The 27417-nt window shown below is 38.4% G+C and overlaps 1 protein-coding gene across 4 annotated transcripts; it reads right to left on the bottom strand.

The window, feature by feature from the left end:
* cenpe (centromere protein E) lies at positions 1-26597 on the bottom strand. 4 transcript variants are annotated; one of them, XM_026254860.1, is made up of 57 exons: positions 26442-26597; positions 25567-25673; positions 25404-25493; positions 25122-25240; positions 24761-24880; positions 24600-24681; positions 24445-24512; positions 24292-24366; positions 24129-24180; positions 23785-23872; positions 23569-23698; positions 23363-23482; positions 23120-23272; positions 22890-23037; positions 22638-22737; positions 21862-22213; positions 21649-21705; positions 21338-21526; positions 21118-21192; positions 20953-21021; positions 20474-20605; positions 20213-20390; positions 16342-16487; positions 15967-16260; positions 15665-15886; positions 15420-15578; positions 15067-15276; positions 14659-14739; positions 14273-14356; positions 13898-14191; positions 13596-13817; positions 13442-13510; positions 12375-12458; positions 11195-11350; positions 10820-11041; positions 10401-10589; positions 10108-10326; positions 9402-9623; positions 9156-9314; positions 8839-8928; positions 7703-7786; positions 7503-7619; positions 7234-7413; positions 6974-7126; positions 6540-6620; positions 6351-6458; positions 6079-6261; positions 5780-5995; positions 5176-5382; positions 4889-5092; positions 4468-4602; positions 3593-3705; positions 3380-3477; positions 2998-3106; positions 1993-2246; positions 1862-1918; positions 1-506 (listed from the first exon to the last, which is right to left on the bottom strand). In XM_026254860.1, the coding sequence occupies exons 1-57, from the start codon at positions 26495-26497 to the stop codon at positions 382-384; spliced, it is 8106 nt and encodes a 2701-aa protein (XP_026110645.1). In that variant the 5' UTR covers positions 26498-26597; the 3' UTR covers positions 1-381. The 4 variants fall into 4 exon arrangements, with proteins under 4 accessions (XP_026110645.1, XP_026110685.1, XP_026110617.1 ...); XM_026254900.1 differs by having other exon boundaries at positions 11201-11350; positions 15067-15279; XM_026254832.1 differs by having other exon boundaries at positions 15067-15279.
* Positions 26598-27417: the final 820 nt, after the last annotated feature.

Below are 27417 nucleotides of genomic sequence, written 5' to 3' on the forward strand. Positions count from 1 at the left end.
TTTACATTTAAAACACTGACTTTATTTACATAAAACATTAAAACTCCAAAACATACACAAAAAAATCCAACATACACAAAAAAAGAGACACAGACAACGACTGCAGAGTCGAGTATATTTAGTGCTCACTGGATGTTCACTGTGGTGCATCTCCAGCTGTGGAGATGAACATCAGTTTGGTGCATCATAAAGAGCTTCCAGATTTCTGATTTTCCACAGCAGGACAGATGGTGGATGGGGTTTAGAACATGTCATTATCTCAGGACACGTTTAACGTTCATTAGTTGGTGAATGATTAGACTCCAAGGACTTTTCTCTCAAATTAACTTTCCAACAGACAGAGAAAGAGACGGAAAAATAGATCCAAGATCACGGTCCAGATCACTGTGTTGGGCAAGCGTTAGCATTTGTGCAAGCATCAGGCTTTTCTGGCAAAGCATTAGGAATCTGCCACCAGTCGTCTACTGGTGCTGCATCTGATGCAGTGGCTGAGCTGGAACTGGTATCTAAAATAAAAACAGCAGACAGAGAGTAAGGGACCCAAGTCAAGTCACATTTATATCTACAGCACTTTATATTGTACAAATAGTGTCAAAGCAGCTTTCGCAGTAATAAACAGTGCTAATGTAAAATTCTGTTATTTAGTTTGTAAAGCATCTATACAGAAGACACCAGTGTCAATATTCATATCAACATTGTTCATGTTTTCTCATTCAGTAGTGGCAGTGCAATTAAAATAGTCTTTTAAACCCCAAATAGCCAAGCCAAAGATCTCCAACTCCATCAGGTGACAGTAGTGAAGAAACCAGGCACCAGTGTATTAGGGCTGCATGATAATGGATAATGAATAGTGGTTGACCGATATTGTTTTGTTTTTTTTGATCGCTGAGGTCGATGCCGATATCTTGGAAAGAGCCGGGGGTGGATAGCCGATATAATCTTTATTCTTTATTAATATTTAAAAAATGTGAAATAATTTGACAAGATTAAAAAAGATTTACCTTTAAAATAAACATTTATACTTTAGATAAAGTATTTTTCACAAATAAATATGTAATAAAAATATAATTAAAAACGAAGTAAACATTGTAACCAACAGAGCACTCCGTATTCTGGGAAGATTGTGTGCATTGGGAATACTATTTTTCCAAATAAAGCCAGGGTAACACTTATTATATTAATAATGAATATGACAGTGGTCAAATGCATAAAGTAAAAAAGCACAGATTGGTTGATGGAGAGTGAAACTGAGGCGCTCAGAGTGTTCGGTGAGTGAGAATATATTTATGCTAAACTTATTCTTAGCCTCCAACTCACTGGCGAGTAAAATTAGCCATAGGCTAATATTAGACATAATTTAGTCACCTAGACTAAAGATTTAGTTGCATATGAAAGTCATTTACTCGCATGGTAGAGAACAGCAAAGTGAAAAAGCAAGAGCCCTTTAAGAGAAAAGCTCTCATTGGGGGTCTTAAACTCTTGAAATCTGGAGACCACAACCATGAAGGCTTGTTGGAAGACAGTGTAAGTGCCAAATTACACTGAAATGTCTTCAGGATGAACAACCAGAGGACAAATATCACAGACAATTATGCTTAATAAATCCTGAGATGCAGTAATTATAATCGTGATTAAAATACGATTCATCATGCAGCCCTACGGTGTCCTAACCAGACAATATTTGAGTGACGAACGGTTTCTAAATCCACACTTAAAGGGAAATTTCTCCATGATACCACACACACAGCCAATCAGAAAGTATTGGATTTGGGAGCTTCACATTGCGGCCAGTTAAACACTGTCCTGAAAGCACTGGAGTGCGTGAAAAACACCACCCATAACACCTCACACGTGCATTTACCCTCATCATCACTGTCTGAAGAATCCACGATGGCCTCAGCCGGCATATGGGAAACATCTATCATGAAAACACTAGTAACTGATCAGTGTGTGACTGTATGACACACTGCATGAGACGCAGCGATCGCATACCTGGCACCGTCCCAAGATTGGAGTTATCGAAGAACTGTGTGGGATGGTTGAGGCCAATGGGAACTTTAGAGCGCACGTCAAAGAACTTGCTCTTCGGAGAGTCCAGGAACGTCCTCTTCGGGGAGTTGACTTCAGTCTCTGTCAGAGGAGGATGGCGTTTGGTCGGGGTGCATGGAGTGTCTCGCTTGCACTCCTTCATCTTGTACGCTCGCCGCTTCCATTTGTTGATCTCCTCCTGCTGCTTGCTCACCAGACTACAGAAGGAACAGTTCAAAGATGTTTGATTCATACGCTTCTGCCACTTACTTATAGACAGAGGAGACTTTTTAAGACCAAAAGAAAATTTAAGGAATAAACTGAATGGAACAATACTTCAGTACATTTCTAAAAGTAAAAAAGTGTTCTCCCTCAGTATTTTTGTCTTATTTTCCAGTGCAAATGTCTAAAGATTCTTAAATCAACAAACATTTACTATAACACAAGTATTGTTTTATGAGAAATTCATAAAAAATATTGGTTAATGGTTTGAGAGAAATCAACTTTATCCAAAGAGAAAATAAGTTTTCATTTCCCACTGACAGATATTTGTTCTTGTTTTAGCATAAACTTAAATTTAGCTCAGTTTCACAGAAAACAAGTCTTAATTTATTAATTTTGCATCTCAATTAATCTTGATTTCAAGATGTGTAGATATTTGAACTGGAACAGAGACCAAAATATTAAGATTTATAATATTTTACATTTTTGCAATACATTAAAAAATTTTATGTCACAATTTTCTTGTTAATGTCAATTAATGTCTTTCTACTCGGGGAATTAAATAAATAATATTAAGGCCTAAATTGTGGAAGGGTGAATCAAGACTTTTAGACCCTTTTAAAATCCACAAAAAACCTTATGACAGGAAATTAAAAGGGACAGATCTGAACCTGCATGAAAGTGGTCAATGTCAAAAACACAAGTGCAGGCCACAGCAGATATGAAGTGATGTTTCAGTGTGGTTACCCCTCAAACTGAGTGTTCTTCTTCTGCAGCTCCTCCATCTTCTCTTTGAGGGACGTGACCGCACTGGTGCTTGAGCCCAATTTAATGTCAAACTCACCGCCATCTGTGACTGTAGAAGACATTTACACGGATTAAATGGTGAAAAAAAAATTCAAGAAAGATGTGCACAAATCATTTAGAAAGTCACAACAACACATTCTCGATTCATGTTCTTGATCTTATGGTTAATGATTCATCAAAAAAAAAAAAAAAAAGTCTCCATGAGCTTTCAGGATGCTCTTCAACCCTAACCTAACCCATGCAATCACTGGAAGTCAGTTGTGCTCTACATAATCAGTCATTTGTGAAATCAATCCCACATCGACTAATCAAACTGTCTTACATGACTGTTCATCGTCCTGCTGCATCTTCCTCAGGGTCTCTTTCAGCTTGCGGATGACATCGGCTCGGTGCTCCAGCATGGAGCTCATCTGTGCAATTCTAGAATAGAACGATCACAGAAACATATTAAACCCTCTTCCCAGACTAAACTGTACATCAGTGGAGTAAGCGACTAATAATCAGGCTCATTTCAGCAGTGCGATGGCACACATACTCGTTCTCGTGACTTGTTGTGACTGCAATGTGATCCAGCTCCATTTTGACAAGTTTGTCTTTTAGGGCGGCAAGCTCAGCGGCTCCTGGGGTCATGCTCCTTTTAGCCAGAACCTGCAGGACAAATATAGAGGAAAGCCAAGCATGATTTGCACTCTGAGAGAATCAAAAACTGCATTCTGTCACAAAATGAACATCACATTATATTCAGTATAGGGGTGTGCACAAAGAGTCAAATATTCAATCTGTAATTATTATTTGAAAAATAAAAACACTATTCAAATGATAACTAGATGCACTGGGTGGTGCTGTGGAGTGTGTTTTGATTCTATTTGATTACAGAATGTTGTCATCTGCCTTGCAATTTAGAATTATTTGATCAAAATCATCTTACAAAATGCAATTACTTTTGATCAAATGAATCGGTGAAACTCAAATCCAAACACTAGTAGACTGAGGATTTTTTTTTTTAATATACATTTACACACTTTTACAACTAAAAGAAAACGGAGATATAACATAAAACTTTTGTGAATGTGTATAATGCCTAATAAGCTTGTTCAGAAATGGTGACAAAAACATTAAAAAAAATTATCTCTCTCTCATTAAAAACGTCATTTAAATAAATATTTAAATATTCGTTTTTCCATTTATTTTTTATGAGCCCAAATACTCAAATACAATATTTCTGAAAAATGCCCATCCCCAATTTGGTTTTCAATTAGGAAAAATACAAATATGGTGCTGGTGAACGAAAATGTGTTGCAAGGCTCTCAGCATGTTTCTACAGAATATAGATCTTCTGATTTATAGACTCAAACCTCAAGCATTTAATGACCAGCACAAACTCTAAGTATTAGCCAACTATTAACCAACCTCTGACTCTTTAAGTTTGTCTTTTAAGCTCTGGATGAGGGCTTCTTTTTCTTTTAGCTGGCCACATAGTTCCTGAAGCTGAAGATTTGAGGTATCAGCCTGGACCTTCAGTTTCTTCATCTGCTCCTGAATATCCTGTCAGACAAACAACATCTTTAAGTCTGGATGCCTTTAAAAACAACAGGTTCTGTAACACTGTCACTGTGTTGATGGCAGAGTTTGTGTACTAAATAACTGGTAAAGTCCTGCATCACCATAAGAAATGCATCGTTTTAGTCAGAAGCTCTAGTTATATACATATAAAAAAATTAGGAGGTTAAAAAGAATAGAAAATGCATAAATCACTCAAAATAAAATGCACTTAGTAAACAGTGTGATTTTTATTTCCTGCTGACTTCAAGCTTTTTGCTGCTCTCCATACCTCCATCTGTTTCTGGGTTTGCTGCAGCTGCAGTGACAGACGCTGATTGTCCTGCAGAAGTTCAGTCTCAGTTTTGGGCAGGGTGCCATGTTGAGCTTGAAGCAGAGTTATAGTCTCTCTTCTCTGATCCTTCAGCCGCTGCTCAGACTCGGCAGAGGACAATTTGAGGGGCGAAATCGCAGAGTCACATTTATTCAACAGAGCCTGTTGACAAGCACTTATGGTCAGAAAAGGTGCGAAAAACAAACACAAACACAAAACCATTTACAAACATATGCGTTGCTTACAAAATAAAACGCATTGAGACGCTCCGCCGCTTTGGTACGCCGAGCGATTTGTCGCTCATGCAGCTGTACAATAGCGGCGGCCTGAGGAGATCGGAGTAGAGATCTGAGCTCCTCCAGCTCACGAGTCCTGTGCTGACGCTCCTCTGACACCATCACTTCATGTTTGGCTAAACCGTCCTCCAGAACCTTTAGTCCAGCCTCCAGTTTCTAATCCACACACACACACACACACACACAAGATACGTTAATACAACGAAGTGACTTTGAAACAGTTAATATTTCAAGTTTGATGTTAGCTTGATAGCTGGTAGCGTTATATGAAAAAATGGGAAATGAGGCAGCTGTGCTGACTGTCTCCAAACTCAGATAAACTCTTCCTTTGTTCATTACCACTCCTCAAGCCCCAGTTGGCCTGCTTTGCATTAAGGTGTTCGGCAGGTCAGAAATCCCTGGCTGTTGGCCCAGAGGAAGCCCTGATGAGGCTCACTCAGACCCCAGAAGTGAACGTGGAAACACCTCTAACCCTGGGATGCAGTAGCATCCTCACTTCTGGCCCGATAGTGAAGACACGGCTAGTGTTTATAAACGATAAACATGATCATACCTGCAAGTACTCCTGACGTCTTTCCAACAGACATGACCGTCTCTGATCCCAGAGCTGCTGGAAGTCATCCTGGAGAGATCGGAAAGACTGTGATGGAGTCTGGGCCATGAGCACGAGCAGGTCCTGCAGTCGAGACTCCTCAAACGAGGCCACGTCACGCTGCACCTCCGTCTCAAAGTGTGTCTTGTAGCGCTGCGCCAGTCTCCTGTACGCCTCCTATAATGGTTGGTCCTTCTGTGAGTATTTCTTAAGTTTGCAAAACATCCACAGTTGTGATTCGTGTCTCTGCTGACTCTTACCGCAATCTTGATCAGCACGTGGTTCAGTCTGGTTGTTTTCTTGGTGTGTTTGTCGTGGACCATTCTCTGATCCTTTGGAATGAATGGCACCAGCTGAAAGATCACAGCCCATTCTTCACGGTTCACGTCAGATAAAGTGTTAGTGGGACGGTCGATGATCTGCTGGAGCTTCATAAATGCCGCCTTCACATGGAAGAAAAACCTCAAATCAGACTATTGAAAAGGATCAAAGAGTCTTGAGAAGAAGACACAGAGTCAACATCAGCATTTACCTGCATCTTCTCATCAGACACATCGATCTCAGGAACCAGATATCCAGATCTGGGTTTTGACTGCAGGTTACTCTGATCAGACACACTGCAGTTCACCTCAATGAGAGACTGAAACACAAGGAAACTTAGCTTAAAACAAGTTAAAGGAGCAGGTTATTCTAGGTTAGAACATGTAAAGACGACACACACCTGACTGAGGGAATGGACTTCAGATTCCAGAAGGATCTTCTGCTTTTCCAGCTGGTCTGCTTTTGTTTCAATGCGTGTTAGCTGTGGAGGGGTATGACAAATGTTAACAAACACAGACTTACTGACCAGTGAACATCTTCCTACCACCCAAACTGCACTGGAATATGATCTACAGTCACCTTACACTCTTATAAATTAAGCTTCCTAAAGGGTGTATTTACAGCGATGCCACAGAAGATCCATTTTTGAACCTTTCAGTGAGCGGTTCTTAAAATAACCTTTTTTTCTTAGTGTAAAGAACATTAATAATCTATAGAAGCTTTTTCCACAAAGAACATTTAGTCCAAAAACACCGCACACCCACCAAAAGACCTGGGTTTAGGAGTGCGATTTATTAATTCAACCACCCTTTTCAGAACATTGTAAAACCTCACCTTCTCCATTTTCCCCTCCAGTTCTTGTTTGAGTTGATCTCTCTCTTTCGTGACATCTCTTAAAGACTCAAGGACCTGCTCAGTACAAGTCTTATTCTCCAGCTGATCCTTCATAACAGTGAGCGACTCGAGCTCCCCTGTCAACTGGTTTCTCTAAAGAAGCAACAAATTACTTTAAGAAACGAGCTGCTTTCAATGCAGTGTGAGCGGTCCAAACTGAAATGACCACCATGCACCACAGAAATGAGTAACAAGCTTACCATCTCCTCACTGTTTTGAAGAGTCTGTCTCAGTCGTTCTCCCTCCTCACTGGTCATCTTTAATGTATCCTGGAGTTCATCCTTCACTTTGGTAAGTGAGGTGAGCTTTGATTGGAGGTTTTGGATCTCGGTGTTGTGCTGGACTCGTAAAGCTGAGAGATCTTCACTTATTTGACTCAACTGAAAGGAAACAGAATAAGAGATTTCCAGTATTTAATCATTCACTTGTCTTATGTGAGGATTGTTAATCCGTGTCTTACAGCGCTCACCTGCTGCTGAAGCTGAGACTCTTTTGCAGCACTCCGCTCCATCAGTTCTGCGTTCTCTTTCTGCTGTTGCTTCAGCTCCTCCTTAGTAACGTGCAGTAAATCCTGGTACATTTTAGACTACAGGCAAGAAGAAAAAATCAGTTCAGTCAGATGTGAGGGTGGAGCTCAGATGACATTACACTGATGAGATGAAGCCTCACAATCGCAGTTGCCTCCTGAAGATCTTTCCTGAGCACTACCCTCTGATTCCTCAGAGACTCCATCTCCTCAGTGAGAGCTTGAATCTGGATGCGATCACAAAGAAAAAACACAGAACATGAAGAACGGGTATGGTAAGGAACAGAACCATTCTTGTTATACTTTTTATTCCATTAACAATTCTTGCAGTACTTGATGTTTTGGAGAATGTTGGCAATCAACAGTTCAAGTTTCCTTTGACTTCCATAACACTTTTTTTTTTGTTCTATGGAAGTCAAAAACAAAGACCAAAATGTCTAAAAATATCTTGGTTTCCACCGAAAAAAAAGGGATTGTGGTTTGAAACAATATGAGGTTGAGTAAAGGATAAAAAAAAAAGTCATTTCTGGGTTAAATGTTCCTTTAAAAACCAATTGACTGCTCATTGCAAGCTAATCATGAAAGTAATGATGAAATTCTGTGAGCAAAGCAGATGTTAATTCCCCTACTTCACCAAAAGATTCAGCACCAATACAAAAAGAAATTGGATTTGACAGCTTCCGTTTTGATGGATTCATTTAAAAACACTGTAGAAAAAAAATATATACACATTTAATTCCAACAGTACTCAACATTATACAGGGTTTCAGCAGGTTTATTGAAAATAAATTTAAGACTTAAGACCTTTTTACTGAAGTGAACCAAACATAAGAGGTCAATTGAAAGGAAAACAATATGCCAATATGGTCTCTAAATGTAAATGTATTAACAACATATTAACAACATTACAATGTCGAAACAACAACTTCAAACTAATTTTTTTTATATTTTCCATATCTGCCACTGGGGTCAGAAAACTACATTTTTCAGAAAACACAAAGTTCATCTTCATTTAACATTTCAAGTAAATGTATCTTGATTTAAGGATGTTCAGATATTTGTACTGAAACAATACAAAATACAGTAGAAGAATTAATATACTTTATTTTTTTTGACCAAGTACTTTAAAAATGTAAGACTTTCTGCTCAGATTTAAGATCTTTTAAGGCTTTAAAGCTTTTGAAAGCTGGAATTTGTTTTTAAGACCTTGCAGAAACCCTATACATACTATGTGCTTAAACGTCTCTTGAATGAAAAGATCACACAGACAGTTACGCACCTGATCAAGGGCTTTCTGTTTCCCTGTGGGACTCATCTGATCAGACACCTGATGTTTCTTCTGTTTGAGCTCTCCTTGGACCTGAATCAACTGAAGAGAGATTTTAATGAGTAAAAATAAAACTCTAAAGCCCCGTTCACACTACAAGCGACACAATCCCATTCATTTCAATGGAGAGCTGGTGATTTCCAGCAACACGAGCAACAGCGACCACTGGCGACCGGATGGGGCAAGTGGTGCGGACTGTACGTTAACTCCGATAAGCTCTGCCTTTGTTCATGACCAGTTGGCCTGCTTTAGACCAGCGTATTCATTACCTCTCGAACACCCTGCAGGATCTCCTGAAGGTCTCCTCCCTCACTCAGAGATGTCATACTGGAGGAAGAGCCAGATGGATTACATGCAGCATCTCTCTCTGCCGTCAGACGGTCTCTCTCAGCACAAGCGGACTGCAGCTCCTGTCTCAACTGCACCATCTGTGAGAAAGTGGAGAAACGTTCAACTTTAATCAGAGTCTAACTATGCTAGACAGAAGCTGATCGTATGCATTCCACTTCTGTTACCATCTCGCTCTTCTCTAATTGATCTCTCTTCAGCTGCTCTCTCTCATTTCTCATGCCCTGCAGTGTTTCCAGCAGCTGGTCTCTCTCTTGAGTCAGAGAGGCAATGTTAGCGTTAGCCATCTTCAGCTCTGCTAATTTCTCCTGCTGTTCTTTTGTCCTCTCAGAAAGTAGCTGTTCTTTCTCAGCAGAAGACGACTGGATTTCTTCTTGTAGCTGCAGCAACTGATGAAATAAAAATGAGCACACTCATTTAAGAAAATAATGATTGAGCTGTACCCAAAATAAACATTTTTGGAAACAATGCAAAATAGGCTACAGATATGAATTGCAAAATCCACTTGAGGTTTGATAAAAGCCACGATGTGACATGTTTAAATGTAAATCCGTTTTACTTGTTAAGATTAAAGGGACCTTTCACAATCTTATTCTGAACACAAAATATATTTTGGAGAATGATGAAAACCAAACAATTTCAGTTTCTATTGACTTCCATAGTATAGACTAAAATACAATGGAAGTCAAACAGACCAAAACTGTTAGGATGCCATCATTCCTCAAAATATCTTCTTTTAAGTTCCACAAAAGAAAGTCAGTCAAACAGGTTTGGAATGATGAGAGTGAGTAAATAAATGGCAGAAATTTCTTTTTTTTGGTGACTATCCTTGTCAAAATTAAACCTGACTGAAGAATGACTCCATTCACTCACTGTCTCTTCCTTCTCCTCCAGGTCTCTCCTCAGCTGGTTCTTCTCCTCTCTGTTGACCTTCAGGATCTCCAGAAGCTGCTCTCTCTCCTCAGTGACAGAAGCCAGGCTCGTCTGGAGTTCTTCTAGCATCGTATTCTCCAGATCGCTGTTGTTCTTCTCTGACAGCAGACGGTCTCTCTCAGTGCAGGCCGACTGGAACTGCTCTCTCACCTGGACCAGCTAGGAATCATGAAGAAATTAGATTTACATTCTAGACCAGAAACAGAGAAGAACAACATTGAAAAGGGTCTCACGGTCTCGTCCTGTTGCTGCTGGTCTCTCTTGAGCTGCGTGTTCTCATCTGTAAGCTGCTGTAGAGTCTCCAGGAGCTGATCTCGCTCCTCAGTCACAGAGCTCATCTTCTCCATCTCTCCGCTTCTTTCAGATGCCACACGGTCTCTCTCAGCACAAACAGCCTGAAGCTCGGACTTCAACTGGACCATCTGAATGAAGGGAATACTTCATTAAAATGAAAGCCAGAGATGATTAACCCACCCCCAGGAACTACTAACACATTCAGATGGTTTATACTAACATAACTGTAACTGTTGGATATTTCAAAATGATTATTTGTGAAGCGCAGTGATTGTAAATCTATATGCAGATGTATAGAAGCCATTGTAGGATGAGTAGCCCAGAATAAGAAATTCAATTTTCCTCTTGTCGTTTTTACCATCTGTTCTCTCTCCTGCTGCTCTCTCCTCAGCTGCTCCACCTCGTCTCTGAGGTCCTGCAGTGTCTGCCCGAGTTGGTCTCGCTCCTCCATCAGAGAGCGGATGCTGGTCTTCATCTGCTCCATACACTCAGTTTCACTGAGTGTATTCATGGAGCGTTCAGACAGCAGACGCTCTCGTTCATGGCACACACTCTCAAACTCCTCTCTCAGCTGCTTCATCTGTGAAGGTCAAAGCAAATAAACAGTTTGAACTTTTTGGTCTCAAGTCACTTTTTTTTTGTTGCAAATAACACTCATCAACAGTCCATGTCAAACCAGAAAACCATAGTAAATGAGAAGTACATGTCAATCAGTCACATGATCATGATCTACCTGAACCTGTAGCTCCTGCAGCTGTTGGCATGTGTTTTCAGAGTCCTGGAGTTTGGTCTCCATTAGAGTTTGCTGAGACTCCAGCTCTCGTATGGTGTTCTGAAGATCTTTCACCTTCTCAAGAGCTCCTCTCAACTCCTCCTGATTTTCAATCATCTGCATTTGAAAAAATGAAAAGAAAAAGGATTTATTAAAATAGGCACTTAACCTGTTAACTGTCACTCACGTTTTTGAAGATAGACTTGAATGTGCATGATACAAACCTAAATTTTTAAAATTCATGACTTAAAACATTTTGTCTGATTTTAAAATGGGTTTTGAAGGATGAATTTTGAGATTTTATGTTTTCAAGTGATATATAACTTCTGATGATTTCTAAAATGTGATAGAGAAAAAGGCAACGAGGAAATCTTTTTTTTAAACAAAGGTCAAAGCTCCTTTTGTAATGCAAATTTCTGAGGGTGCACTCTTGTCATAAATTGATCTATTACTTTTCCTACATAATTTTTGACAAAAAATATTGGTATAATATATATTTGGGAGTCTTAGACCTTTCCAACGATATATAGTTTGTCAACATTAGATTAGATTTGATTGTAATATAGTATAGTCAACGTAGGCGTCCCGTATACGGGACGGGGTGACATTTAACCGGTTAAAAGACAGGCTTTTCCAAATTCAGGCGTTAAATTGATCAAATGTTCCAGTAAAGACTTTGGAATTTTGCAAAGATTTCTATTTCAAATAAATGTTGTTCTTTTGAACTTTCTATTCATAGAATGTCGAAAAATTTAATGTATTATGATTTCCTCAAACGATGCAGCGCAACGGTTTTCATCATTGGTAATCAGAAATGTTTCTTGAGCAAATCAGCATATTAGAATGATTTCTGAAGTATCGTTTGACATTGAAGACTGGATTAATGATGCTGAAAATTCAGTTTTGAACAGGAAAAAATTACATTTTATCATCTACACATAGAAAATTATATTATACAAAATTACTGTTTAACTGCATTTCTGATCAAACAAATGCAGCCTTGAGCAGATCCCAACATTTAGTAGCAGGTTTATCATTTTTTAATGTCATGAAATTATAGAAGAATACCAATAACAGTATTTGTGCTCATGTGGAGGAAAACCGGTTTCTCATGTTCTATTCAAAAGCACTTCCATCTCACCATTTCTACATTCTCCTGTTGATCAGATTTTAACTGGTTCCTCTCCTCATTCACAGTGTCCAGCTCCTCTTGAAGCTGCTGCATCTGTCAGACAATTTACACCATGACCATCAGTATCCAGTAGTGTTAAATACTTCATTACTGTACTGTAGTATTATAAGAGGGATCTGCACTTTATTCAATTACATTTTAAAATGACCACTTGTACTTGCTTACATTTGTTTAGAAATTTTATCAATTAAAAGCAAAAGTACTCCTTAAAATTTTATTTCAACTTGAAAAGTACCCATTACATTTAAGCATTTTTATTTTATCTTGCACAGATGAAATATCGTAAAAGGCAACTCAAATGTGTGCGTCAACCAATGGACTTTGTTTTCATGCATCAAGCACAAACATTTCAGCTTCAGTTACAACTTTCATCAGATAAATGTCTGGTATCAAAGGTTGGTCATCAAATGTGTGAAAGCATATTCAGGTAGCAAAGTTTATTCATTATCTCTGTAGCGGTCTGTATAATATATTGGCTGAATGCACAAGCACAAATAAAATCAAAGATGAGAATTTAAATGCAATTCTCATTTTTTGTTGGAATATTTCCTTTAAATTAAATGTTACTGAATGTGTTATACACTTGCATTACATGCAGAGACAAGGATTTTTTTTTTTCAAAAAAAATAAAATAATAATAATAATAATAATAATAGGTCATATACATATGGGATGGCATGTTAAGGGACTGAATTCCACTGTGCTGCACTGTATTGTTGTTTTATGCACTAGATAGATGTTTGACCGATGCCATTGCAGGTTTTGTTTTCCCTTTAACCAAACCTTTGTTTCTCTATCTTAAAAAAACATGGTGTTTATTTTTAAGCAGTTTCACTTTGTAGAAAAATGCTTTGAAAAAAATGTTGAGAAAAATGCTTCAATATGATTTTATTTTTTAATGTTTTTGGCCAAATGCTTGTACTTCGGAGTAAAATTGTATCTGCATTTTCACTGGAGTATAATTGGAGTACTTTTTACACCCCTGTCAGTATCAGCTTGTGACGGTCTCTGATTACCTGCTGGAGGAGTTCATCATGCTGTGTGTCTGTCTGTGAGCTGCTGTGTTCCTGCTGAACCTGCATAAGCTGAAAAAACATTTCCTATATTCACACACCTCACGTTATCATTTATACACCACTATAAAACTCTACTGCTGAATTCAGCCTTTACCATCCCATTAGTGTCTTCAAGGTCACTCTTGAGCTGGTCTCGCTCTTCTCTCAGGCCCTGTAGAATTTCTTGGAGCTGCTCACGCTCTTCAGTTATTGAGCTGATAGTGTGTCGCAGCTTCTCCATCTCATCTGGGTCTCTCTGAACTTCCTCCATCTTCTCAGACAAAAGCACATCTCTCTCTCCACGAACAGACTCGAGCTCTGCACTCAACTGCTCCGACTGACACACGGTAAAAACAGTGTTAAATCACTCAATCTGTCAGTTAGTGGAACGGTGTGTAGTGATGAGTGTGAACGGACCTTCTGTGTGGCCTCCTCTAATGACATGAGCAGTGTGCTCTTCTCCTGTGTGACGTGCTGGAGATCTGTCTGGATGTTTTGGAGCCGTTCTGACGTCTCTGTGAGCTGTTGACTCAGTTCTGCTTCCTTCAGCTGAGCATCAACCAGATCACTCTCCATCTTCAGCAGCTGATCCTGAACTTTAGACGCCTCATCTTTCAGTCTCTGATGGTCTTCATTCACACTGGCCTGAGCGGATATCAAAGTGTCTCTCTCCTCTCTTACAGAACGCAGCTCTTCTGACAGACCACACACCTGAGAAACATCAAATATATTCATAAGGCTTAAGACCAATGTCACATGAAGCTAATTTCAGATCTTCAGCTTATGTCCCACCTGTTGAGAGGTCTCTTGAAGATCCAATGTCAACTGGTTTCTCTGTCCTAATAAAGTCTCAAGCTCTTCTTTGAGTGTCTGAATCTGCAGAATGTCAAAGTCACCTTTATTTATATAGCGCTTTAAACAAAATACATTGCGTCAAAGCAACTGATCAACATTCATTTAAAACAGTGTGTCAATAATGCAAAATGATAGTTAAAGGCAGTTCATCATTGAATTCAGTGATGTCATCTCTGTTCAGTTAAATAGTGTCTGTGCATTCATTTGCAATCAAGTCAACGATATGTGTTACACCATAAGAGACAGAGTGATTAAAAGGCACAAACACTCACATCCTTGTAGAATAAAAAAAAAATAAAAATAAAATAAAGTCAGTAACAGACCTGTTGAAGCGGAGAATTGTTCTCCTCACTGGAATCTTCTTGGTTCAAATGCTGCTGCTCCTCTGCCTGAGCCTGCAGAATCTGAAACAAAACCTCACTTATTTAATTTGCATCAACTGGACTGGACTGGATTTACAAAAAAAAAAACACGTCACACACACACATAAAAAAAATAGCTTTTTGAAGAGGTGGAGACTAAAATGAGAAACCGGTTTTAATATTTACTGTAAAGACATGTATATTTAATGAAACTCACTGATGAGAATAATCAGAATTACGAACAAACCAAAAAGAAAAATGGCAGAATGCATGCCTTAACTAATGTAAAAAAATTATTCTTGAGGTTTTGCGAAATTTAACCTGAGATCGACCCGTTTTAATGAACAACTCGATGATTATTCTTCTCACCATCTCATTTTTCTTTTCTAGTTGTGTTCTCATCTGAATGTTGTCTGTCTCCAGCTCCCGTAGTCTCTCCTGAAGCTGATCTCGTTCTTGTGTTAAAGATGTGACTTCTGCTTTCATCTTCTCCATCACATCAGACTGCTCCTGGTGGTTCGAGCTCTCAGAGAGCAGAGGCTCCTTCTCACAAACAGCAGAACTGAGCTCTTCTGTAAGCTGCTTTATATTCAAGAAAACATGACACACTTTGATACAGAGCATTTAAAGAACAGCCATAACTACTGAGAGATGTTTGTGGATGCATCTACTACGGTTTAGAAAAATAAATCATATTTCTACACGTCAAACTGCTCAGTCACCTGATCTTGTAGTTTCTCTAGCTGTCCATCTTTACAGTTCATCTGGTCCTCATAATGTTCGACCTTCTGAACTCTCTGAGATTCCAGGTCGTGTAGTCTTCCCCGAAGCTCCTTCACCTTCTCCTGAGCATCTCTCAGTTCTGCTTGAGTCTCAATCATCTGCGGAGAACGAAAAGAGTTTAAAAAAGGTCTGATATCGGATGAGATCATCATGTTTGTCATGGCTTTTAGGAATAAATGCTCACCATCTCCACATTTTCCTCCATGTCGCTCTTGAGCTGGTCTCTTTCTTCTCTCAGGCCCTGTAGAATTTCTTGGAGCTGCTCACGCTCTTCAGTTATTGAGCTGATAGTGTGTCGCAGCTTCTCCATCTCATCTGGGTCTCTCTGAACTTCCTCCATCTTCTCAGACAAAAGCACATCTCTCTCTCCACGAACAGACTCCAGCTCTGCACTCAACTGCTCCGACTGACACACGGTAAAAACAGTGTTAAATCACTCAATCTGTCAGTTAGTGGAACGGTGTGTAGTGATGAGTGTGAACGGACCTTCTGTGTGGCCTCCTCTAATGACATGAGCAGTGTGCTCTTCTCCTGTGTGACGTGCTGGAGATCTGTCTGGATGTTTTGGAGCCGTTCTGACGTCTCTGTGAGCTGTTGACTCAGTTCTGCTTCCTTCAGCTGAGCATCAACCAGATCACTCTCCATCTTCAGCAGCTGATCCTGAACTTTAGACGCCTCATCTTTCAGTCTCTGATGGTCTTCATTCACACTGGCCTGAGCGGATATCAAAGTGTCTCTCTCCTCTCTTACAGAACGCAGCTCTTCTGACAGCTCACACACCTGAAAAAGCATAATGGATGAGACTAAGCCTTGTACAAGCAAAGAAAGTTAGCAAAGATGATGTCATGCAGTTCCTCTAACCTGTCTCTGCAATTCATCCACTTTAACAGGAAGTGTTTCCATGTGCTCCATCTTAGTCTGCAAACATCTCTCGGTCTCATGACTCTGATCAAGCTCCTTACGCAAGTCGCAGACAGTTTTCTCCAACACAAAATTATCTGTCAGATCTGTGAAAGCGGAAAAGAGTTAACAAAGTAAAAAAATTACTTTTTATTATTGACATAAAACACTAACTGAAACACTCCAGGCACCAACTGGTTTAATCTTAAAAGAATAGCTCCCACAAACATAAAAATTCTGACTCACCCTTGTCTATTCAAACTAGGGATGGGCATTTTTGCATTTTCAGCACTTTGCTAGTGGGAATAATCCGATAAATACCCATTTAAAATGAACATCTTAGTTTTCCCCACAGCCGTACACTCTATTTTAGGGATATGCCAGTATCAAATTTTCCTGTTGCGATTAATAGCTCATGATATTATCATCACAGTACACGGTATTGGAATTAAGCCTCAAAAATGGGTCATAATACAGTAGAACAGGTTAAATAACCTTATACCTTATAACAAAGATACCTGAACATTTATATACAATTAAGCAATACAGAAAAATATATAAAGTTAAAAGTTTTACACTGATTAAAGTGCAAAAGAATTATAAAGGCCCATAGGTATCACTTTACAATAAGACCTCATTAGTTAACCATTAACATTCACAATTATCAATGGCTACATTTGCTACAGAAGTTATTCATCTTAAAAAAAAAAAAAAAAAAAAAAAAAAAAAGTCTTAATTAATATGAACTCATTAAATAACAGTTGCAACTTTTGATTTTAACAATGTGTTATTAAATATTGAAATATCTAAGATTAATGAACGTTTAGAAGAATTTGTCTTTGGCAGTTTGTTAACTAATGTCAAGTCACCTTTATTTATATAGCACTTTAAACAAAATACATTGCGTCAAAACAACTGAAAACATCAGAGCACACAAGCATCTTTCAAGCAGCATACAACGGTGTTGCACATTTTGACCAGCGGATGGGAATAGTATTCTTAAAATGCATTCCAAATTCTGAATAATTTGTAATACATAATTATTCACAGTATTTAGAAGTGCCCACGATAACAATATTGTGCATATTATTTACCGTGATATATCGCATTACCGAATACTAGGCCTATCACGATAAGTTTTGCTGGACGGTAAATTGTCCAAGAAATTATCGCGATTAACGATAATAGTCATTCTACGACCAGTTACAACAAATATAATGATAATGGCATTATAACGCATACAGCTTTTCAAAGATCAATAAACTTATTTTATTTTATGGCAGATTCAGAGCAAGAAATACCAACATGTTGACTTTGTGTGTCTTAAAATTAATCTTGTGTGTTATATTATGTTTATATGCCAGTTGGGGATGCTCATATTGTCAGTTTAACCGTTAACCTAAAGTGAACATTGTGACCGATGAAGGGGCCTTTCACATATCACATCTTTTGGGCGCTCAAGTTCGTTTTTTCAAATGTGGTATGCATGCTCATAATGGAGACGCGGTGCGATGCACTTGTTTTTTCCAGGCCCGTTAACTCACAGGGCATGTTGACACACGCAACCGCATGCCTACTGACATACTTAGCTAAGCAAGCCAAATAAAGCAAGCAAAAAGTAGGCCGATTCCGACAGAAAGGGCATCGAAGTTACTTGGAAAATATTCTATGCGGTATTAAAATAAAGTAGTGCAAGTAAAATGATGCATCACTTGCAACGCAAACATCCACAAGCAAATGAAAGGTCTCTATCGAGACGTTATTTCTTTATTCCTGGGACATCTGTGCCATCGGAGAGGATGTTTTCTGCCGCGGGCGGCGCTCCAGACTAACCCCACATCATGACGTTAGATTTTTTTTTTAAATAAATGTAAAAATGAAATTAATCGTGGCAGAAAAAAAAAATTGTAATTAGTTCATTTTTTTATAGTGCGATTAATTGATTTATCGACTATCGCGACAGGCCTACCGAATACCGGCACATGTCTACAGTACTCTATTTGTGGTGGCACTCCCCACCCCCATATATACAGTACATATATATGCAAATAAATTTTCTGCCAGCAGGAGGCGCTTTAAGAGCAGAAGAGAGTGATTTCTCCAGTAACAGCTGTAAAGCAGCGCTTAGCTCACAAACGCTGCCTTATCAAGCATTACATGAAAGACGACATGAAAAATGTTCTAAATATAGTCAGTTTCCTTCTGAAATACAGTGATAAAAACAACAGCAGACCGCCAAATAAATATGTGGGAAACCCTCCATCTGCACAAAAGGACGTGAACGCACATGTAAACTTGATTAAGTATCTTTCTCACAATATAAATATGAAATCCCGAACAGGGAATTAATTTCATTTTGGAAAATGAGGGGGGGATTCGGTTGGATAATTGTGGTTTAAAAATTGTGTTAAAAATACCCTAACTCTCCCCTCAAATTAAAAGAATCCCCCTCATAAGAGCCAACTAAAGGGGGAATTCACCCAATTTTCCACCACGAAATTAAGACCTTGCAAAGAGAATTTACAACATCCTTTTAAAAATCCTGTTCTCATTATAATGTTCTGTATATTACAGACTGGCACAGACTTTTAAATACATTGCATATTCTGCCTGCTACTCTGTTATTTTTTCACTTGCTTCTCTGTTGACTATAAATAAAATGTTGTGTTTTATTTGCGTTTAATTAAATGGATGAAAACGGACAAGGAACTTAGAACACAGAAATACAGTAAAAAAAAAAAAAAAAAAAAAAAAGGTAAATTTAAAAAAACTACATATAATAATTAGGCTATATAGCCTAATAAATAATATAATAATAATAATAATAATAATCCTAATAAATAATATAATAATAATAATAATAATAATAATAATAATAAACCTGGATTTATTTCATGTTCAAAGGAAAAGTAGCTTATGGGGCCTGAGCAATTCCTTCAAACATTAAACAAAAAATATCCTTATAACTAAATAACAAGAGACCAATTTTAAATATTTTGCAAAATAAATAATGTGTACGACTACTTAATGTGCCCATGAAGGAATAGCATGTCGTTCACTTTTGAGAGCTTCAGTTTAATCCGTCTCTGCTCCAGTATGCAATCGCAAATACTGAAAGCCCTCTCCAATGGTGCGCTAGCTGGAATGCAAAGTACATGGCGTGTTACTTTGCTTAATCTTGGAAAGTCGTCTTTTCCAACACTGGAGGACATCATCCTGTCTGTGTGCTTTTAATCCATCCAACTTGACCTTTTAATATCTCACTATTTCGGAACCGAATTACAAGTCGCTGTCTATGGTATCGTCAGTATCCTCCCATTCCGTGAAGTCTATTTTATTATAAATAAAGGTTTAATGTTTCTAGTTATTTTATTTTGTTAGATATTTCCACTTTGCGGGAGTCCCGCAAATAATTTTACTTTCCCGGAACCCGCACACAATAGAATCTTGCCACCCGCTTCCGCATTCACCCATCAAAGATTGTCCCATGCCGCACTCGTTGGCGCTGGTTCCTGAGGGAGTTAACTTAAGATTAAGCCACTTGATTAATATGGATTTCATTTTAAATGTCTTCAAGTGCCATTTAAATCTTGAAAAATGTATTAATCTGACTTTCAATGGATGGGAAAAAAAAATAAAAATAAAAAAAAATAATCCCCTTAAAGCTGGTTAAATTTTCCTTAATTAAACATCAGCATTTCAAATGTTCTGATGATCATTGTAAATTGTTCACAACTGAACCGTAAACAAATTTAGAGTACTGTACAATCAGTCAGTTTAGATTTCACGTTGACTTCAGATCATGATGTCCCTGTGTATGTTCTTCACTTACTTTTTGGGACTTTTCCATCCAGAAGAGCAGTTAGTTTGGTATTTTCGTCGAAAGCACCCATTAGTTCTTTCTGAAGATCCGTTTGCATCTTTTTAAAGCGAGACTTCTCCTGCTCCAGCTTGTCCTGAAGCATCTTCACCTCATCTTCCATCTTCTCATAGCCTGCAGTCAGGGTTGCCTGATTGAAGCAGAATCACACAAAATAAACCACTACTTATGACCTGCGAACCCTGATCTCCCCTAGAGCAGCACTCTACTCACATCTCTCTCTTTGAGGGAGATGTTCTCAGTCCGCAAGAAGGCCCATTCTTTCTTGGTATCCAAACTGACACACTCAGCATCGTCAAGAGAGCGCCGTAGACGCGTCACTTCCTGGACAAGATCCTTGTCACTCTGCAGAATGCAATACAGCATAATGAATATGAAATAAATAAATAAATACACAACAATACAGGACGTTTGTAGCCACAGGACAGCAGAGTTAATATAAATATCTGCATATAGATCGTCTTTGAGAATCCACATCCATATGCCCACACATTATGCCAGTTTCTAGAGTCAACATACAGTTTTGTCAATGCATAGGGGGAAAGAGAACTGTGCAAATGTTGATAAACATTGCATAAATAGTCTCCATGGCCATACATTCTCTCCAGAGGTCAGCATCAGACATTGAAAACCCAGTAATTAAAAGTAAATACACCACCAATAAATAAAAATGCAGCGATTCAGTGACGTACACAACTCTGTAGCTCAGTATTCAGGTCTGTCTTCTTCTGAAGCTCAGATGACATCATGGCCAGGTCAGCCTGTGGAGGACAACAGTAAGTTCATACATTTTTTTGGTCTTTAAGTGCAGCAATGAGTCCATCTACAAGACATACATCAAGTGAACATGAACAGACCTTCAGCTTTTGGATCATGTCTTCTGAATGTTGTAAATCTTCCTGCAGTTTGGAGTTTTCCGCCTCCAATTCTCTCTGTATGGAGAGGAATTAAAATATTATTAAGAGCTGTCAGACACAGATTTTTTTAGAAAAACGTGTAGAGACTTAGTCTTAGTATTGGAAAAAAAGAGAATAATCCAAGTGAGAATTTGAAGTTTTAAAGCTTTGATGTGATCACCTCGTACTCTTTCTTGCTCTCCTGCTCTAGTTTCTCAAACTCATCTGCATCTTTTCTCTCATCAACGTCCTTCTGCAGAGCATCTTTATCCTTCTGAAGGGAGTCTTTATCTGCCTTCAGACTCTCCAGATCTTCAGTTATCAGTTGAAGCGCGTGTTTGATCGAGTCTCGTTCGGCAATAACAGCATCCTTTACAAAATAAATTTCAAAATGGCATTCAAACCCATCTTACTACTGTAACTCGAGGCATTTCCAAATGAAAGTACATTTAACAGGCCAAAGAAAAATGCAGGATATTGTGGTTCACTCACTTTCTCAAATCCAAGAGTCTCACAGAACTGAATGGCCTCTTCCAGATCTTTTTTTAGCTAAACACAGAACACAGTGGTTTTATAAAAAATTAAATAAAAAAAATCCATATTCATGGTCAGAAGAAAGAAGTTTTCAAAACCCATTACTGTTATTCAAATACCTGTCCAACCTCAAATATAAACCAAGAGCTGCTTGTACAACAGCAGTTGTACCTGTTCACATGTGTGCTGCGAGTGCAGCAGGGCTTCTGAAGTTTGCGCCAACTCTGCCACCTTAAGTTCGAGTGAAGAAGTTTCCTCCTGAGCCTTCTGTCGCTCCTGAACCTCCTCCTCCAGTCGACTCTGCAATGCCTCCATCTGTTTCTCCAGCTGAGAGATGGTCTTCTCCTCTGAAAGTGTGGCTTGAGCATCCAGCTTGTTCTGCAACTCTGAGATCTTCAGCTGGAGTTCAGTGCTCATCTCCTCTGCTCTCTGTTTGCACTGAGTTTCTGCTTCCAGCTGACGCTCTAGAGATACTACCTTCAACGTCAGCTCGCTCGCTTGAGGCGAGTCCAAGTAATGACTCCTGAAGGAGAGGAGACTCATTAATTGTCATTGTGTCGTTTGTTGTTGAATGCATCAAACAGATTGTTTTTTTTTTTATAATTTTGATATGTTTGGATCCCCTTGAAAACGAGATGACATTTCAGAGTTTATCCTGATCAAAAAGTTCAAAGTTCACTAATGGCAAATGATGAAAACGTGATCAGACCTGTGCAATACTGTAAGTGATTTCACTGCTCCATTTATTTCTACCCACGTAAAATCAAATTATGCATGGAAAAGTTTGTCAGAAGATACTATATGATGTATTATTATTCACTGAGGTTTATATACAAAAACAGTCCCCTCCTGAACATTCATTTTTAGCATTAAACAAAACTAGGTAAACATTTTAAATGGGCTATTTTGAGTGTAAAGGACTGTAGTGAGAATAATGGTGTCCTCACCCTTCAGAGGAGCTGCGGACAGTGTTGCTGCTCATCTCCATGTCCATGTTGGGTTCCTCCAGAGCAGTGAAATCAAACCGGCTGTCAAACTCATCCATATCTGTACATAAACATAAAAACTGAGCAACTGCTTCACAAACCTTTATCTGGTGTAACACTGACCATGTTCACATTTACATGCTTCACACCTAAAGCACTATAATTTTCAAGTGCACCTAAAGCTAATTTTCTCCAATGATAATACAGTCATACCCTCTCCCTCATCGGGCAGAGAGCAGTCAGCTCTTCTCTTCTTGATGTATGGCTCTGCGAAACTCATGTCACTCGCGCCGAAATCCTCATTCAGAAGACGAGCAGACGTCAGCAGCTTCCCACCCCACGTCACTCTCCTCTTTGGAACCTTTATAGTTAAACAACAATCAGATCCATCGACTTCACGAACACTGGGGTTTACTAGTGTTAAAACTAGTGAAACCTGTTACCTTTGGGATTAGGGCAACATTTGAGGCAGTAACTAGTAGCTTGGTTAAGTTCTTAATCCTGTCCGACTGCTCTCTCTGGAGCTGGTCTTTCTCCTGCAGAAGCTGACACAGGGATTCTCGCTCGGTCGCAGTTGTTTGTGTGACAGAGGAAACCTGTGAAATGAGTTGGAAAACAATTATGCGAGGAGATGATGGGTCATGTTATTGCTGGATGATTGTCAAACAGGTGAACCACATTCTCACCTCTTGCAGACGTCTTTTGAGGTCAACAATCTCATTGCGGTATCTTCTCAAGAGAGCTCCTTCATCAGAGACCTCTGTGACGTGAGGGTCGTTCTTCATGCGCTTGGCAGCACTAGCAAACTTTAACCACAGTAAGAACCCAAAGAAATTCAATACCTCTACCTATATCAATCCAGAATTAGAGGAAAAAAGGTCTTCTCTCATACCTGTAAGGTGCTGACAGTCTCGTCGACTGTGGCTGGGGTGATGGTGCAAATAATGACAGTTTTGGCATTGCCACCCAAAGAGTTCTGAAGGATCCGAGTCAGTTTACTGTCTCTGTAATTCAAGAAGCCCCTTTTGGATGGAACAGAAACAAGACATTATGTTTTAGCTATAGCTTGACCAAAAACAGATTCATGGTAGGTCATGAAATAACTCACTTCTGACTCTCATCGGATAACTTTTTAATGACTTGACCAAGAGTGAACAAACTACGGTTAATGTTGCACCCTTCTTTAAAGCGGGCTCCTGAAATAGAAGAACAAGAAAGGGGTTTTAACAGACCGCACAAATTTTTGCTCAAATTTCATATAAAAAAAATAATAATAATAAAAAAAATAATAATAATAAATAAAAAAACACCAACTTTTGAACTTCTCAGTTTGAGGAAACAATCTTTATTAAAAAACAATAAATTAATCAATTCATAAAAAAGGAAATCAAAATAAGTAAAATCTTATAAGGTTTAAACGCAACAGACTAAAAGACTAAAACAAATCGTTACCCTCTGCTCCTGTTTGACTCGCTCGCTCAGCACCAGCAAGATCCACCAAGTTCTAAAGGAACATGGAAACGACAATACACTGACTAAACATTAAATGCTGCTTATCAAAATTACATCAGTGAATGATATCACGCCAACGGTTCCTGGTTTGTTTTGAACTCACCAAGTGTGACACAATGATAGCTCCATCAGCGTTCTCACCGGACGCCGGGTCACTTCTCTCACGACTCTCCAAGATCTGGCATGGACAAAATAAAGGAGATGCTTCAGAGATGAGCACTATTCCAAACAAAGTCTAGTTCATCACGCTTCTTACCATGCGGAAGATGGTGTGAGAGCGGCTGCTACGCTGGTTCATTTTTGTTTTTCCATAATGTCGGTTTTCTGTCCGAAAAAAAGTGATGAAGAAATAAGTACCACAGTATACCAAAAAGATAAAGAATGGGGGACGATTAGTGAGTGCAACTTTACTTTCTCCTTTGGTGATCCAGGACAGGGCTTGTTCCGGAGACGTCACCAACTCTTCCGTCAGATCAGCCACGTACACGTTTTTCTGAGGACACAGTTGGCAGGTTAAGAGCTAAAACTACTTTCAAATCCCCAGTGTGAGTCCAATGAAAGATGAAACTTACGTAGTTCCCTTCACGGATTTCCAGAGGTTTCCTTTTCCAGCTCTCGCAGAGCAAATCTGTGACGGTTTCATTGTAGATCTCCATGTAGCTCACACGCAGGAGAAACTCCTTCTTTGGACACTAGATAGATGCAAAGAAATAAAACTATGGTTTATTTCACTGATACTGAAGGAAAAAGACACTGATTATTAAAGGAATACTTTGATAAAAATATATATAAATTTGCTGAAAATTTATATTCAGGTACACTATTCATTTAATCCTTTGTGGGGGAAAAGACTGAAATATAAGCTTAAGCTCTTATTCACGGTAAAAGGGTTCCACTCAGATCTCAAATCTTGTACCATTAAAATACACTTACATTTTTAATAGTTTTGAAGACATCAGCCATGGCAAGAGGAATCACTCCACGGTTATGTTCACTTCCCATCATGGTGAAGGTCTTTCCAGAAGATGTCTGTCCATATGCAAATATTGTGCCTGAAAATACGAGATTATGCATTAAGAATCAACAGTGACCAAGCAAATTAAATGCATAAGTACAAATCACATCAATGTATATTGTGATCATATATACAACTACATAAAATACATATTTGTTTTCTGTATAAATATTTGTAATTACTGTAATTTCTGGACTCACCGTTATAGCCTTCAACTGCTGACACGACCAGTGGCTTTGCGATGTCCTGGTAGAGCTGAGCAGTGGTCTCTTCAGCACTGAACACACGGTCTGAAACACATAAAGGTCAGAACATAAAGCATGGCTCGACTGGTCAAAGAAGATCCGCTGATGTTCAACTCACCAAAGCTGTAGCTCTTAGTCTGAGCTCCATCATCATCCAGCTGATGGATGGCCTGTTTGTCAGCTCTCCAGTAGAGCTGCACTGGCTCTGGGCTTTCAGACTCCTCCCTTAAATCATCAAAATCATCATAAGATTATTGTTGAGTCTGAGAATCAACGTTAAACAGAGCATTAACCATCATAACGCATTCAGGTCTGTTTTGACCAGGAAGAGAACATTTATTATTTAGTTTATTAATTCATACATTTAGATGTAACGTATATGCATACAAAGACATGCATACGCATCAAATCAAATTCACACACTAATGAGAACTACTGATCAAATACAATATGGGTTTATTTATTTATGATGATTAAATAACGATTGGGTCCAAACGGAGCGAAAATAACATTATAACTAACTTGGTTTGACATGCGTTATGATGGTTAATGCAATGAGCTGTTGGTTGACTGACAGACTTGTAGTTAATTCTAATTCTAAAACCTGTTAAACCAACAAAATATGAAGATATTATAATTGAATATCATAATATTATAATATTTTATTGTTTCTATTGTTTTTAAAATGTATAACGTTACAAGAAATATAACAAAAACTGCCTTTTGTATAGAATTTAGAGGATGTCATTCCTTCACTTATAAAATTGTTCAAAATATCTTGAAAAGATTTGTAATCTTAAAATCACCTTTACACAATGAAGTATAGTTTGTGTTTAGAATAGGTTTACTTCAGAAATATAATAAAAACAACCTTTTCTATGAGTAAGCCATCTGTTCGCTCCGCCTCGAAGACTTTCTTAAATCTTAGCAAATAACATAGGACTGTTTTATGTTACATTTAGCTCCGCGCTTTTAATATTAAGCTTTTCTTACCTTTTAATAAGAGGTCTGACTCTAACGCAAACTTTTACTGCGGATTCCTCCGTCATTTTCACTCCATCAAAGATAAACTGACTGAAACTAACGTTAACTGACTAGTGAGCGCTCAGTGAGATTTAAAATTTCAACTCGAATTTCCATTGGATAGCCATCTGTGCGCATGCGCGTATCAACGGTCACTCATTTCAGTCGAGCTTCCGGTGGAATGTAGAGAGGAGAGATACTCCCCGACTCCGCCTACACGATTTTAAACGAAAACTCATTGAATATGCATGTACGTGGAAGACGCCTCATGAATATTACTATTGAGGAATTGTCACTTCCGCGAAAGCGGTGTCATTGTTTATATTTTGTAATATTATACTTTTTATTGCAATTACTTTTTGCATGTTAAAGGAGCAGTTCACTTCCAAAACGAAAATTCTGTCATTATTTACTCACCTTCCACTTGTTCTAAACCTTTATGAATTTCTTTCTTATGTTGAACACAAGAGAAGATATTAAAAAAAAAAATGTTAGTATCCGAACAGTTGATGGGCACCATTAACTAACATAGTACTTTTTTTTCCTACTATGGAAGTCAATGGTGCCCATCAACTGTTCGGATACTAACATTTTTCAAAATATCTTCTCTTGTGTTCAACATAAGAAAGAAACGGTTAACGGCTCATAAAGGTTTGGAACAAGTGGAAGGTGAGTAAATGATGACAGAATTTTCATTCTGGAAGTGAACTAACCCTTTAAGTTTTTTGTTGTTTCATAGTTTAATCGATCTAATTTTATACAACTAATTAATCACTTTTATGTTACCATTTCCATTTTTGTTGTTTCTCCAATTGTTTTGGTTTTCAGAACAGTTGTAAATATAGAATACATTTTAAATGTAGTATTTTAGCTAGTATTTCATGGAGTAAAGTGTGACAATAAGCCCCAGGCTGATGGACTAAACTGCAATATAACAATAAAACCT

The sequence above is a fragment of the Carassius auratus genome, chromosome 1 (genome assembly GCF_003368295.1).
Source record: "Carassius auratus strain Wakin chromosome 1, ASM336829v1, whole genome shotgun sequence".
Taxonomy (NCBI): Eukaryota; Metazoa; Chordata; class Actinopteri; order Cypriniformes; family Cyprinidae; genus Carassius; species Carassius auratus.